The 12,552-nt window shown below is 45.5% G+C and overlaps 1 protein-coding gene across 4 annotated transcripts in view; it reads left to right on the top strand.

Annotated features, from left to right (window-relative positions):
• The window catches only part of EGFR (epidermal growth factor receptor), a 184,315-nt gene that overhangs the window by 144,451 nt on the left and 27,312 nt on the right, over positions 1-12,552 (top strand). For all 4 annotated transcript variants that reach the window (XM_012775591.2, XM_012775589.2, XM_012775592.2 and 1 more), the window contains 5 exons: positions 404-561; positions 6,851-6,886; positions 8,925-9,066; positions 9,832-9,954; positions 10,495-10,593. In XM_012775591.2, the coding sequence (XP_012631045.2) occupies positions 404-561; positions 6,851-6,886; positions 8,925-9,066; positions 9,832-9,954; positions 10,495-10,593 (558 nt within the window). The remainder of the gene's footprint in view (positions 1-403; positions 562-6,850; positions 6,887-8,924; positions 9,067-9,831; positions 9,955-10,494; positions 10,594-12,552) is intronic.

The following is a 12,552-nucleotide window of genomic DNA, read 5'->3' as shown; positions in this document are numbered from 1 at the left end:
CGGCTTCCTTCAGAGCTTCCTTGTAACTTCCAATATCATTTGCAAGAAACACTATCTGCCCAATAAAGATATAAATATGCATGTAGGCCAATCAAGATGATTTTGACAAGAAAGATACCCATAGCATATTAAGCAAAATGCAATAAAGTATAGCTTCTTTTACGTCTATATATATTAAGTGCATGTAAAGTCAGGAAGATTTTGAACCAAGCGATTAACAGTGGCCATCTTTAGCAAGTGCAATCACACAAGAATTTGTTTTCCATGTTAAGAATTTCTCTGTCCTTTGTTTTTGGATTTTTTTTTCTTTTTCACGCTGAATATTTTAAGTAAACTTCCATTTTGAAAAAATAAAGAGAAAAGAAAGAGATATGCATAAAAGTTCTTCTCCACTTTGGTTCAGGGCCCAGACCACTGCATCGAATGTGCCCACTACATCGATGGTCCTCACTGTGTCAGGGCCTGCCCGGCGGGAGTCATGGGGGAAAACAGCACCCTGGTCTGGAAGTACGCAGATGCCAGCCGTGTGTGCCGCCTGTGCCACCCAAACTGCACCTATGGGTGAGTGGGGCTCCAGTGCCTGCATGGGAAAGCGCAAGAAAAGAGAATGTTTTTTCTCTTGCAAATTTGTAGATTGAAAGGGTCTTAGAATTTAGGCAATAAAGTATAGAGGTTTGTATGTGAGCCATTTACTTAGGGTGTGTTGACCCCGTGGCCATGGCAGCAGCAAAGACATGCTAGTGGTCAAATCTCATAGCTGGCAGGGAGCCCTCTCTGCTGTACTTGAGGGTCTCACGCCCAGGCTCTGTTCCGCAATGCTGCATTTCTAAACAAGAGGGTAGTGAAGGAGCAGTGATAGCACCTGTCCTGGCAGCTGCCACCCAGCCCCTCTGCTGATGTTTTTACAAGTCTCTCCAGATTACTAGAGTTAGTATGAGGATTGATTTTTTTTGTTTTGCCATGAATAAGAAGTAACATTGCCTGGAATGTTGCCTTTTTTAAAATTATTTCAGCATATTATGGGGGCACAAATGTTTAGGTTACATATATTGTCCTTGCCCCACCCGAGTCAGAGCTTTAAGCATGTCCATCCCCCAGACGGTGTGCACTTTACCCATTAGATGTGTTTATATCCATCCTCTCCTCGCTGCCTCACGCCTGCCCAACACCCGATGAATGTCACTACTATATGTGCACGTACGTTTTAATCAGTTAATACCAACTTAATGGTGAGTACATGTGGTGCTTGTTTTTCCATTCTTGTGTTACTTCACTTAGTAGAATGGGCTCCAGCTCAATCCAGGTGCTAGTTCACCATTGTTTTTTGTGGCTGAGTAGAACTCCGTGGTATACATACACCACCACTCAGGTATTTATGGGCACTTGGGTTGTTTCCACATCTTTGCAATTGTGAATTGTGCTGCTATAAACTTTCGAGTGCAGGTGTCTTTTTTATAGAATATCTTTGTTCCTTTGGGTAGATGCCCAGTAATGGTATTGCTGGATCAAATGGTAGTTCTACTTGTAGCTCTTTGAGGTATCTCCATATTACTTTCCACAGAGGTTAAACTAGTTTGCAGTCCCACTAGCAGTATATGAGTGTTCCTATCTCTCTGCATCCACACCAACATTTATCGTTTTAGGACTTTTTGATAAAGGCCATTCTCACTGGAGTTAAGTTATATCTCATTGTAGTTTTGATTAGCATTTCCCTGATCCTTAGAGATGCTGAACATTTTTTCATATGTTTTTTGGCCATTAGCCTATCTTCTTTTGAATAGTTTCTGTTCATGTCCTTTGCCCACTTTTTGATAGGGTTGTTTGGTTTTTTCTTGCTGATTTTCCTGAGTTCTATAGAGAATCTAGTTATAAGCCCTTTCTCTGATATGTAACATGCAGATATATTCTCTGTTCTGTAGGTTGTCTGCTCTCATGATAGTTTCCTTGACTGTGCAGAAGCTTTTTAATTTGATCAGGTCCCATTTATTTATTTTTGTTGTTGCTATGATTGTCTTTAGGGTCTTCTTCATAAATTCTTTGCCTAGGCCAATGTCTGTAAGAATTTTTCCAACATTTTATTCTAGAATTCTTATAGTTTCATGCCTTAGGTTTAAGTCGGTTTATATGTGGCTATCCAATTTTCCCAGCAACATTTATTGAATAAGGATTCTTTTCCCCAGTGTATGTTTTTGTCTGCTTTGTCAAAGATTAGATGGCTATATGAGGATGGTTTTATATCTGGGTTCTCAGTTCTGTTCCACTGGTCAATGTCCCTGTTCTTGTGCCAGTAACATGCTGTTTCAGTTACTATAGCCTTGTAGTATACCTTGAGTCTGGTAAATCAATGCCTCCCAATTTGATCTTTTCACTTAAGATTGCTTTTGCTATTTGCAGTCTTCACTGGTTCCATACGAAGTATAGAATTATTTTTTCTAGATCTGTAAAAGTTGATGTTGGTATTTTACTAGGGATTGCATTGAATCTGTAGATCACTTTGGGTAGTATAGACATTTTAACAGTTTGATTCTGCTGACCCATGAGCACGGTATGGTTTTCTACCTGGAACACTGCTTAACAATACTTTTTTAAAGCTGATTTTTATGCTGTTACTACTTGAATTTAAACTATTTTAACTGCAATTAGCAGAAGTGCTCTGATTATTTCTTATTTACTGGAATAATAAATTTGGCAATAAACTGGACTCAAGAATCAGAAAGAGAATTGGAGAGAGGAACTGAGTGTCATATATACTAGTTCACATTTCCTTGTATTTCTCAACATCCCCAACCTTATTTGGAGCTGTTACACTTTCTTTCTCTGTATCTGTCTCATGGTAATTGTGTGGCCTTGGGCATGTGTCTTCCCTTCTCTGTGCCTCACCTTCTTCGCCTGTAAATTGGGATAATAATGTTGCATAGCTCATAGGATGTTTGTGATCATGAGTTCTTAATAATATGTATAATGTACCTAATGTGGTGCCTGGGACAGAGTGAGTACTGGAGTAGTGATAGCACTGATGGTGGTAGTGACCAGGGATTATGATTGTGATGTTGTAATGACAAGTGAATTTTCTAGGAAGATAATCATATCATCTCAAGTAATGATATCTTAACCTCTTTTCCAGAAGTATCAGATTATGTTATAAGGGCCAGAACAATATTATTGTTTCCAGAATAACATCAGACCGATGGCATGGATGTCAGAGTTTTGCGTCTGATGGTGGTGGGAATGACTGTAATGTCTCAATATTAGCCACAATATTTGCTGTTAGTTTTGAAATATGGATTCTCTTGTTGAGGAATTACTCATCTATTTTTTAAAATAGTTCTTAACCATTTTTGAAAATCTGGAATGGATTTTGAATTTTACCAAATACTTCTTTGGTAGCAATTCAAGATTTTTTCCCCTCTGTTATATCAGCGTGTAGGTTGTGTTAGCCAATTTGTAAGCTCAATGAAGTGTGGTATAAATTGTGCTTGGCTAGCTTTTCACTCAATCTATTTTTTATAAGCAGTTTTGGAGCAGATTCTCTAAAACAGAATTCTATTATCTGTACAGAGGGAAATAAATGTGTATATATATATCTGTGTCTTGAGCATATGTCTTTGGACTTAGAGGGGTCCAGAAAGTCTCTGGGCAGTGGAAATTTCAATACATTTACCTTCTATAAGAAACAGATTGCCAAATATAGAAAGAGAGAATTTACTCACAATGACAGTAGCTATTTGTTACGATATCTATTTTTTCCCAGGTAATAATAATAAATATCCACTGTCTAACTTAAGTCTCCCACTAAAATTGCATTTTCTTCTACAATTTTGGTCTCTTTGTTTCAAAAAAATCTTGGTGCTATGCATTTGACATATAGAATTTTATCAATATTTTCTTTCGTATATATGATTAGCTTCCTGGTTCTGAGCCTTTTTTGGAAGAAGAGCATATAGTTTTATATACTCTTGTTATTGCTACCTGTATCTTCTCTCAAAGCCATTAACTTTAATTTTAAAATAAAATTTAATTTTTAATTTTTAAAATATGGAGAAATATTTAATTTTTAAATATTTTTAAATATTAATTTTAAATATTTAATATTAATTTTACATATTTTTAAATATTTAATTTAAAAATATTTAATTTTTAAAATATGGAGAAATGTTGAGAATAAGGGAAAATAAGAACTTTTACTGTGTATTTATGCTGTGCACAACATTATGGAATACATTGCCTCTCTCGTTTTCGGACAAAATATATTTCCCATTTTTATTGTTAAAGAGACACGTAAACAGGTTCAGTAACCATCATGACCCATGATCTGGAGTTGTCAGAATCCAGACCACAGCACAGGTACCTGCCAATCCTAGAAGCCACACCTCCCACCCTGCAGGTGTGGCGCCAGGAAAAGAGCGGGACACAAAAGGCATGTCCCTTTTTAAATGCAACCACAGTTTCATAGTAAATGATGAGGGGAAAGTTTCTTTGAAATTTTTATCCAGATAAGTTAAACTAAATAGTATAAAAATTTGCCTGTTCTCATTAATAGGTAACAAAATTTAGTTTCTACTGTAATTGCAATTATGTGTAAATTCCTTATAAAAAAGAATACATTGAGTTGGGAGCAGAGAATAATTTTCCTGACAGAATGAAATAACATGAAATGACCTCTTTGGTTTCATATCCAGCCGCCGTTTCTGCAAAAGCATGCAAGGAAGGGCCTTTCCTCTGCACTGGGAGAGCCTTTCCTCTGCTTTCCAGGGCCTCCCGCTGCTCTGAGCCACCATCCTGTCTGCCTCGCCCGCCTCTCTCCCCGTGTAAACTGCCCGCCTCTCGCTCCGAGCTTGTTTGTCACAGCTTCTTGTTAGTGATCCCTGCAGCTCTTAGCAGTGCTTAAAACTCTGCCTCTTGTCCAAACTTTCCAATTTCAATCTGCACACCTTCACATATTACATTCCCATTGCGTTATATTCCACAGGTGGGGGAGACAGCCAGCCCTAGGAGCTCATTTTATCCATGGTCCCTTCGTTAGTGAATGCGTTTGTCCTGGACTACTTCAGTGTTCATCAGAGAGACTAGAGTGGGAAGTAAAAGGCTCCCTGTGTGTTCCTGGCGCTGTCTGCCACCGGGAGAAGAGGGAGACCCCAGGCACTCACGCCAGGAGGGCAGAGTGCAGAGAGCAGAGCCGCCTGCTGAGACCCGGGGCTCAGAGAAGGAAGATGTTTAGGACCAGACGACAGTGCCATAGCAGACCCCCAGTCTTCCTCACACATTGAAATGTAGCTGTGCATCTTTCGCTAGGCCGTGAAATGTGAGTCTCTAGCTGGCTTATTCCGCCTGTTTAAACCATCATCCTGTAATTGCAGTAAAGGTGGCGGCTGTCCCACTGGAACAAGAGCTGGCTGCTCAGGGGCACACTGAGGGTGGACCCTGTCTTCCAACCGTAGACATGGCCACTAAGCAGAGGGGGAGGACATGGCTCCTGCACCTGGCCTTTGGGCTCTGAATCGTCACAGCCACCTCCTGCCACTGAGACTGGCTGTCACCCATGTGCTTCCCCTTTCTTTCTGCCTCTCCTGCACATGTCTCCTGTCCATGTCCTTCCTTCCACTCCTACTGGGGCCCTGCCTGTGTGAGAGTTCCTTCCTGCCTGCCCACCCTCAGCCCACCTGGTCATTGTCCTCAGGACTGGCCTCTTTCACATTCACATACCTGCAGTTGCTCCACACTGCCAGCTCTCTGTGGTCAGTGTGGCCTAGTGGCTGTGTCCAGTCACAGCTTCCTCTAAGCCCTGTCCACACTGACACTCTCGGCCAGCTGGAGACAGCTACTCCCATCAGAAACAGCATGAGAAGGCATTCACTGATGAATTGGCTGCTTTGTTCGATGCTAGAACTACTCCTGTCTATGCTCTAACCCTGAGCACAGACACTCAGATATATTTGCTGAGTGAATGAATAAATGAATAACAAATAATAATAATAAATAAATTTCTAATCACCACCCCAACACTGAGATGCATGGTGATTTTGATGATTTAAGAGTAGTTTAACACACATTGCCTTGGTTGGTTTAAGTCTTGGTTTAACAGTTCCCCCTGGTTAACAACGCTACTATCCACCCTACTAAGCCCACTCATTATGCTAATCTTAGTCCTTACTTTCGCGCCATGTGTAATTAATAGACTAGTAGCTTTTGTGAAAGAACGGATGAACACTGTCCAGCTACTAGTATTGCAACAACAATATCAGCAGCTACGATCAAGTGCTATAGAACTAGAGCACCTAAGAGACCTTGAGGACGAGCAAGAGTGCTCGTCTGCTACCTAGAGAAAGAGGGGAATGTAGGGCAGAGAAATTTGTAGGACAGAGGAAGGGCAGAGGAATTCTTCCAATTGTGGGGAATTTACTTGGGTGGGGCAATGAGCTAACCCCAAACTTTTGCTTCTGGTCATTGCTTGCTACACCGCTGTATGGGGAGTTATGGGATGAGGTCATTGAAGCACGGGCGACTGGCCCATCAGGCAATAGAGGGCAACCAACCCGCCAATTATTTCAAAAGGCAATAGTGGGCAACCAATCATTTTAAAGGTCAACGCATGATCCACGCGTAGTCAGCTTGTGCGCAGCTTGTGCACCATGGGGATAAAAGGCATGCCGTTGTTCCCGTCGGGGTCCTTGCCTGCGAGAGTGGCCACTGCGTTGGTGCTCTGGGGCTTGGACCCTGGCTAGCCAGAAAATAAACCTCCTCTTGTGTGATTGCAAAAAAAAAAAAAAAAAAAAAACAAAAAAAAGTCCCAAGAAAAAATGCCAAAAAAGTAGAATGAGAAAAATGAGTCTTTCTTTCTCAATTCCTACAGATGTGCTGGGCCAGGTCTTCAAGGATGTGACCGCGGGTAAGTATATACAGCTCTGAGTCCCACGGACTCCATCAAAAATGACGGAGAGAGCTGTGGGCAAAGACACTGCCTTTGTGCCCTTATGACTACCTTCTGCCCTGGTCAAGCTTTACATCTCTGGGCCAGCCCAGGCCCAGCCCAGGGCCCCTGGCAGACCCTGCCCCGCGGTTCCACCTCCTCCTGCCAGCGTGCTCCCGGTGGAGGGCATGGGGGTGTGGCACTGGGGCTCCAGGCCCCACTGCTTCTCCTCCTCGGTAGCCTGTCCCTGACCTCTTTGGTCACTCCCATGTGGCTGAGTCCTTCTCTTCTAGCTCCTCTCCTTTTTCCCCACTGGCCCAGTTGGTCTCCTCACAGGCCTGTGTTGGGGTGGCCTTTCTGTTTGATGACAAAGGTCCAGCGTGGGGCATCATCTGTCCTTACTGCCTTTTCCCAGCGCATTGCCCAGCCACACAGGTGGCTTCTCTCGCTTGAGACGCGGCCTGAGAGAAGTGCCGCTGTGGACCCTGCTGAGCCTCACGGGAAAAAGGGGCGCTGCCAGTGGGCAGCGTCTGGCCGGAAACCAGGAATGACACAGCCCCACCCAGTTCCTCAGCTTCAGGGCGCTGTCCTGCCCAGCGCTGGCGTGGTGGCAAGTCCCTCCTGCCACCAGGTGAAACATTGAGGAGAACGAAGGCAGTCTCTCAGAGAGAGATCTCCTGCCAGCTCCATCTCTTCAGCGACGCCTAGCAAAACCTTTCTTGTCTTCGTGCCACAGCCTGGGAAGTCTTAGTAACGAGGGTTCACATCCCCACCTTGACACTAGCCAGTGACCATTCCTTATTATCTTTACTCTTCTTAATTTTTCTTCTCTTCTCATTCACCTCACTACTGTGGCACTCTATAAAAACACATTCTCTGTAACAGATTATTCATTTTATCTTCCAACAGTCCCTTAAAATAGTAAAAACTCATCTATTCAAACTGCATTAATTGGAGATTTTATATAACGCAGATGACTTTTGCACTCCCTAAAAAGAAACTATTGTAAACTATCATTTTCATGAAATAATTTGGCCCACTCAAGAGAAGTTGGTAAGGACTTTGGCACCTATTTTATGTGCAAATGATGCTGCCAGTTCATCTCTGATACTCATTGACATTTCTACCAGAAAATACAAATCCATCTGCCAGCAGCTCAAATGGGATAGATACTTAAGAATAATAACTTTCTCAGGACTCCAGATTCAGAATTATGAATTCAGATGGTCCTTTCCCCCGTGAGCTTGAAAGCCTGACTTCTGAGTTTTTCCTCTCTCTGAAATTTGACACGACCTCCGTGGGAGGAGGAGGGATGTACCCAGTGGTCTGAGGCTGCCTGCTGACTTCGCTCGCTGTGACAGTGCTTTTCATGCCTAAGTACCATCACTTTATAACCTCCTTCAAGCGCCTCCTCTCAGAGCGCCTCACACAGCTGTGGGTCCCACCTTGAAAACCAGGGGCCCCTCGAGGTGTCTCAGCATCACAGAAAGGCCCCTTCCCAGCCTGCTGGGGAGCCTGCCTGGCTCACGCGCACAGACCGCTGTTCTTCGATTGTATGGAAACGCTCTTGGAATGAACACAATACAAATCCATATAAAAAAATCATTGAAGTCAGGATTATTTTTTGAATTATGTATTTTCTTAATCAACAGATTGAAAAATAATTATCATATAGAAAGATCCAATGAAACCTCAGTTTTAACTCTTTGCACTCGCTTGCTTTTTTCTCATCATCCACTCGACATTATCCACACTCGACATCCGAGTGCAAAGGGTTAAACATGCAGAATAGGTGGTTGGGGGTGGCGTTGACCAGGGAGCTTAGAAAGTTGGAAACTTGGCCCTAGAAGTCACACTGAGCTTTCTTCTCTCCCTGTAGAAGCTACACGGTATCCCGCTTCCTGGGAGAGTTTTACCTGGTGTCCGTGTGACCACACATGTTGGAAATGTGCAAACTACTCATGTTGTGGGGTCTGTCCACAAAGCTCACCCTCCTTGTCTGTCCGCCTCACTCCAGGACCAGGATCCCGTCCATTGCCACTGGGATCGTTGGCGGCCTCCTCTTCGTGGTGGTGGTGGCCCTCGGGGTCGGCCTGTTCGTGCGGAGGCGCCACATCGCCCGGAAGCGCACGCTGCGCAGGCTGCTGCAGGAGAGAGAGGTGAGCGCCCGTGCCGCGGCAGCGCCCTCAGGGCCTCGCTGCCAGATGGAGCAAGGCCGTCCTTGGAGCACTTGCCATTTGCAGTTGTGTATTTGAGATAAATAATCGCGACAGTATGCATTATTTGTCATGATGGAAAAACCAGAAATTCTCTGAGTGTCTGATTACACCCAACTAGTTACATTTTGGTACCTGCATCCAGTGAAAGGGAAATGTTTCTGGGCCAAGTCCCACGGAGCGCTTACGGAGCCGTGCGGGCCTGAGCGCCGCAGCCCTGCGTGCGGGAGGGGAGGGCTGCCCGTCCCTGTGAAGGCGCTGCGGCAGAGACAGAAGGCGCTGCTTTGGAAAGGTCCGCCGTCCACACAATGGCTGTTCCTGTGAGCTCTGTCTGCGGGGGCTGCCTTCGCCGGCGAGCCCAGCGCTGTGCGGGAGAAGGGCCAGCACCTGTGCCGTAGAGGCTGTGTGCAGCCGCCCCGCGGACACCAGAACGGTCTCCGCAGAAAGCTGTCCTCAGCAGAGTGTTTCAATCCAGCTAGTTGGCATGGAAACAGAAATAGAAATTGAATTTGTTCAAATGTAGCTGCTCTTTAAAGAGCAGCTGTGTCAGGAAGCCTCAGTTTCTGCTGTCTTTTGTGAAGTTCTTTAGGGAAGGTGTACGCTCGTCCTTAGGGACAGGCACAGAGAGTGGCCGGGTCTGCGGCTGCCCCCGCGGCCCCACATGCTGGGCCTGAGCCGCTGTCTGCTCTGCCTCCCTGTCGCCCACAGCTCGTCGAGCCTCTCACACCCAGCGGAGAAGCCCCCAACCAGGCTCTCTTGAGGATCTTAAAGGAAACCGAGTTCAGGAAGATCAAGGTTCTGGGCTCTGGTGCATTTGGCACCGTGTACAAGGTGAGTCCTGGGGATGCGTTTTCATCATCATCTGCTCTTTGTTTTGCTGAGGGTTTGGGAAATTCCAACATTTTTCCCAAGTGAGAGAGGAAATCTTTTATAGCATGGTGACAAGGCAGTGACCCCGTGGGACCTACACACAGACCATAGGCATTTTTAGGAGGATGTCACTGACCTTGTAGAGGAAGTGTGACCCAGGGCAGGGGACAGGACAGATGAAGGCAGCAGGAGGGCTCTGTCACTGTGTGTACTGTCTGTCACCGTGCAACAGCATCAGAATAAAGCCCTGGTCCAAACAGGCTCCTCTTAATTTGTTTTCTTTGCATAAAGTCTGATCTCAGGCCTGCAATCCTAGATGAAATGATCCACCCTGATTTTATAATTGGCACAAGGTTAGATTTTTTTAATCTAAATGATTACTCTGATTTGTGGAGCCTGCTAGCCAAAGAGCTGCCGAGACGTCACGACCGTTTACAGTTGGCTTGGGATGCAGAGGTGCAGCCCCGAGTCCAGTTAGCATCTTCCCTCTCTCTGTCACAGGGCCTCTGGATCCCAGAAGGTGAGAAAGTTAAAATCCCTGTGGCCATCAAGGAATTGAGAGAAGCAACATCCCCGAAAGCCAACAAAGAAATTCTCGATGTGAGTCTGCTTTGTTCTGTAGCTGGCCGTGGCCCTGGGCACCCGCAGCGCCTCTCCTGTGCCTGGCCGCACGGCACTCTCTTCCAGACACGTTCAGCCCATGTTCTCAGTGTCGCTTGCTGTGTCTTTGTCCTCAGGCCACACTCGGTATAATTCCCTCCTCTTCCAGATCAGACTCACCTCTTCTATTCCACTATCTGTCCCCAAAGGGCAGAAACTCACAGTTGCTGGCACCTGCCGTGGCAGTGCTGGCACTGCCTCTTCACCCACCTGTCCCGGCCGGTGCTTGTGGCGGGCCTGTAGCGCAGGTACAGCGTTTGGTGTTTTTTGGGTGAAGCAAAGGAGGGATAAAGACACCTGCTGAGCTCCCATGGCTGGGGTGCGGGTCAAGCCCATCGTTATTTCTGACCCCGAAGCTCACATGGGATTTCCTCTGCCAAGTTGTCTCATCTTTGAAATGGCTTTGTTTAAAGGTGCTCGGATAATGATGTGTACTGTGTAAACAACCTGTTTTGTATACAGTGGACATCATTATTGTAAAGAAAGTAAACTTCTTTACTTTTGCCCCAAATAATTCAAGTGTGATTTCTCCAGTGTCTGCCGATTGCTGCATTATGGAATAAGTCCTGGGAATATCCCATAAGGTGACTATTATGTTGTCACTCTCAATTCTGTTGCACTTGTCTGCCTTCTCTGGATGGCCTGGCTGGGTGGGTGCACCCTCTAGGAAGAGGCTGGCTGGGACCTGGCAGCAGCCCCTGCAGCCCTGGCCGGGCTCGCTGTGCGTTGCAGAAACACTTGCTCTCTGCCTCCTGCGGGGACGGGGCACGTGAGGGGGGAGGTGGGCCCACAGTGGGCTGGGGAAACTGGACCAACAAAAGGGAAATTGCTGCGTTTATTGCCTCAAAAACTTGGAGAATTTAGTTGATCTTACAGCCAAGAAAGACAAAAGCCAGATTTAAAAAAATAAATAAAAAACATGAGCCTTCTAAAAACTGTGTGTAGACACCATGAATTTTTCAGCAGCAAAACACTCTGCAGTTTAATTTTCTATGGCAGCTTTCCCCCGTTATCATAGAGGGAGACCCTGTATTGGTGCACTTGTAAATGAAAGGCAGTGTGTTAATACAGTGCCCAGAAAATTTCTCATGCTGACAATATGCTCATCAGGCAGAATTTCGCCCATATGTTGATGGTTTATAAGTCAACATCAAGTCCTGCTAATAAGCACAAGAAATACAGGGAGGCAAATGATTCATGAAGCCTTTTTGCTTACAACCTTGAGCCCCCTCACCTGTACTGTTATAAAGAAAACCATTGTGCAGAATTTGCCTCCTTAATTCATTTTTTGCTAATTCAAGACATTATAATAAATTACACAAAACAATGTTGAAATGTGAATTTCAACAATATTTTTACATGCAGAGTGCAGATGGTTTAGAATATTCTAAGACTTGTCCCCAGCCCCTGGCTGAGGACAGGTACCAGTTAGTGGCCTGTTAGGGACTGGGCAGCAGAGCTCCACCCGTCCACCCCTCACCCTTCACCCCCCCACACATGGAAAATTGTCTTCCACAAAACTTGGCGGAGGGTGGGGGGCTGCGGGCCCCGCACAGCAGGAGGTGAGTGGCGGGCCCACCAGCAAAGCTTCATCTTTTGCTTAAGGAGTTTAAAATCTAGTGCAATCCTCTTTCCCAATTCATAACATGAAATAGTTCACAGGTAAGGGAGACAAGCGAGAAGGAAGGAACCACAAGTCACAGCTGCAGTTGGGACAAAATCCCCTAGGGTTTCAAGCTCACCAAAGCCTCAGGGCCACCCTCGGTGGGAGGGCTCGAGTGCGGGCTGGGGCTGCCGCCCGCACTGTGCAGACTGACTTAGATGTGGTGGAACACCACGCACACTGCTGTAGGCCACCACGTGCCTTTATGGTTTCCAAGGTAAACAGCTAAGAACAAA

The sequence above is a fragment of the Microcebus murinus genome, chromosome 9 (assembly GCF_040939455.1).
Source record: "Microcebus murinus isolate Inina chromosome 9, M.murinus_Inina_mat1.0, whole genome shotgun sequence".
Lineage (NCBI taxonomy): Eukaryota > Metazoa > Chordata > Mammalia > Primates > Cheirogaleidae > Microcebus > Microcebus murinus.
Note: the sequence above shows the minus strand (reverse complement) of the source record. Positions and strands in the feature narration are given on the sequence as shown.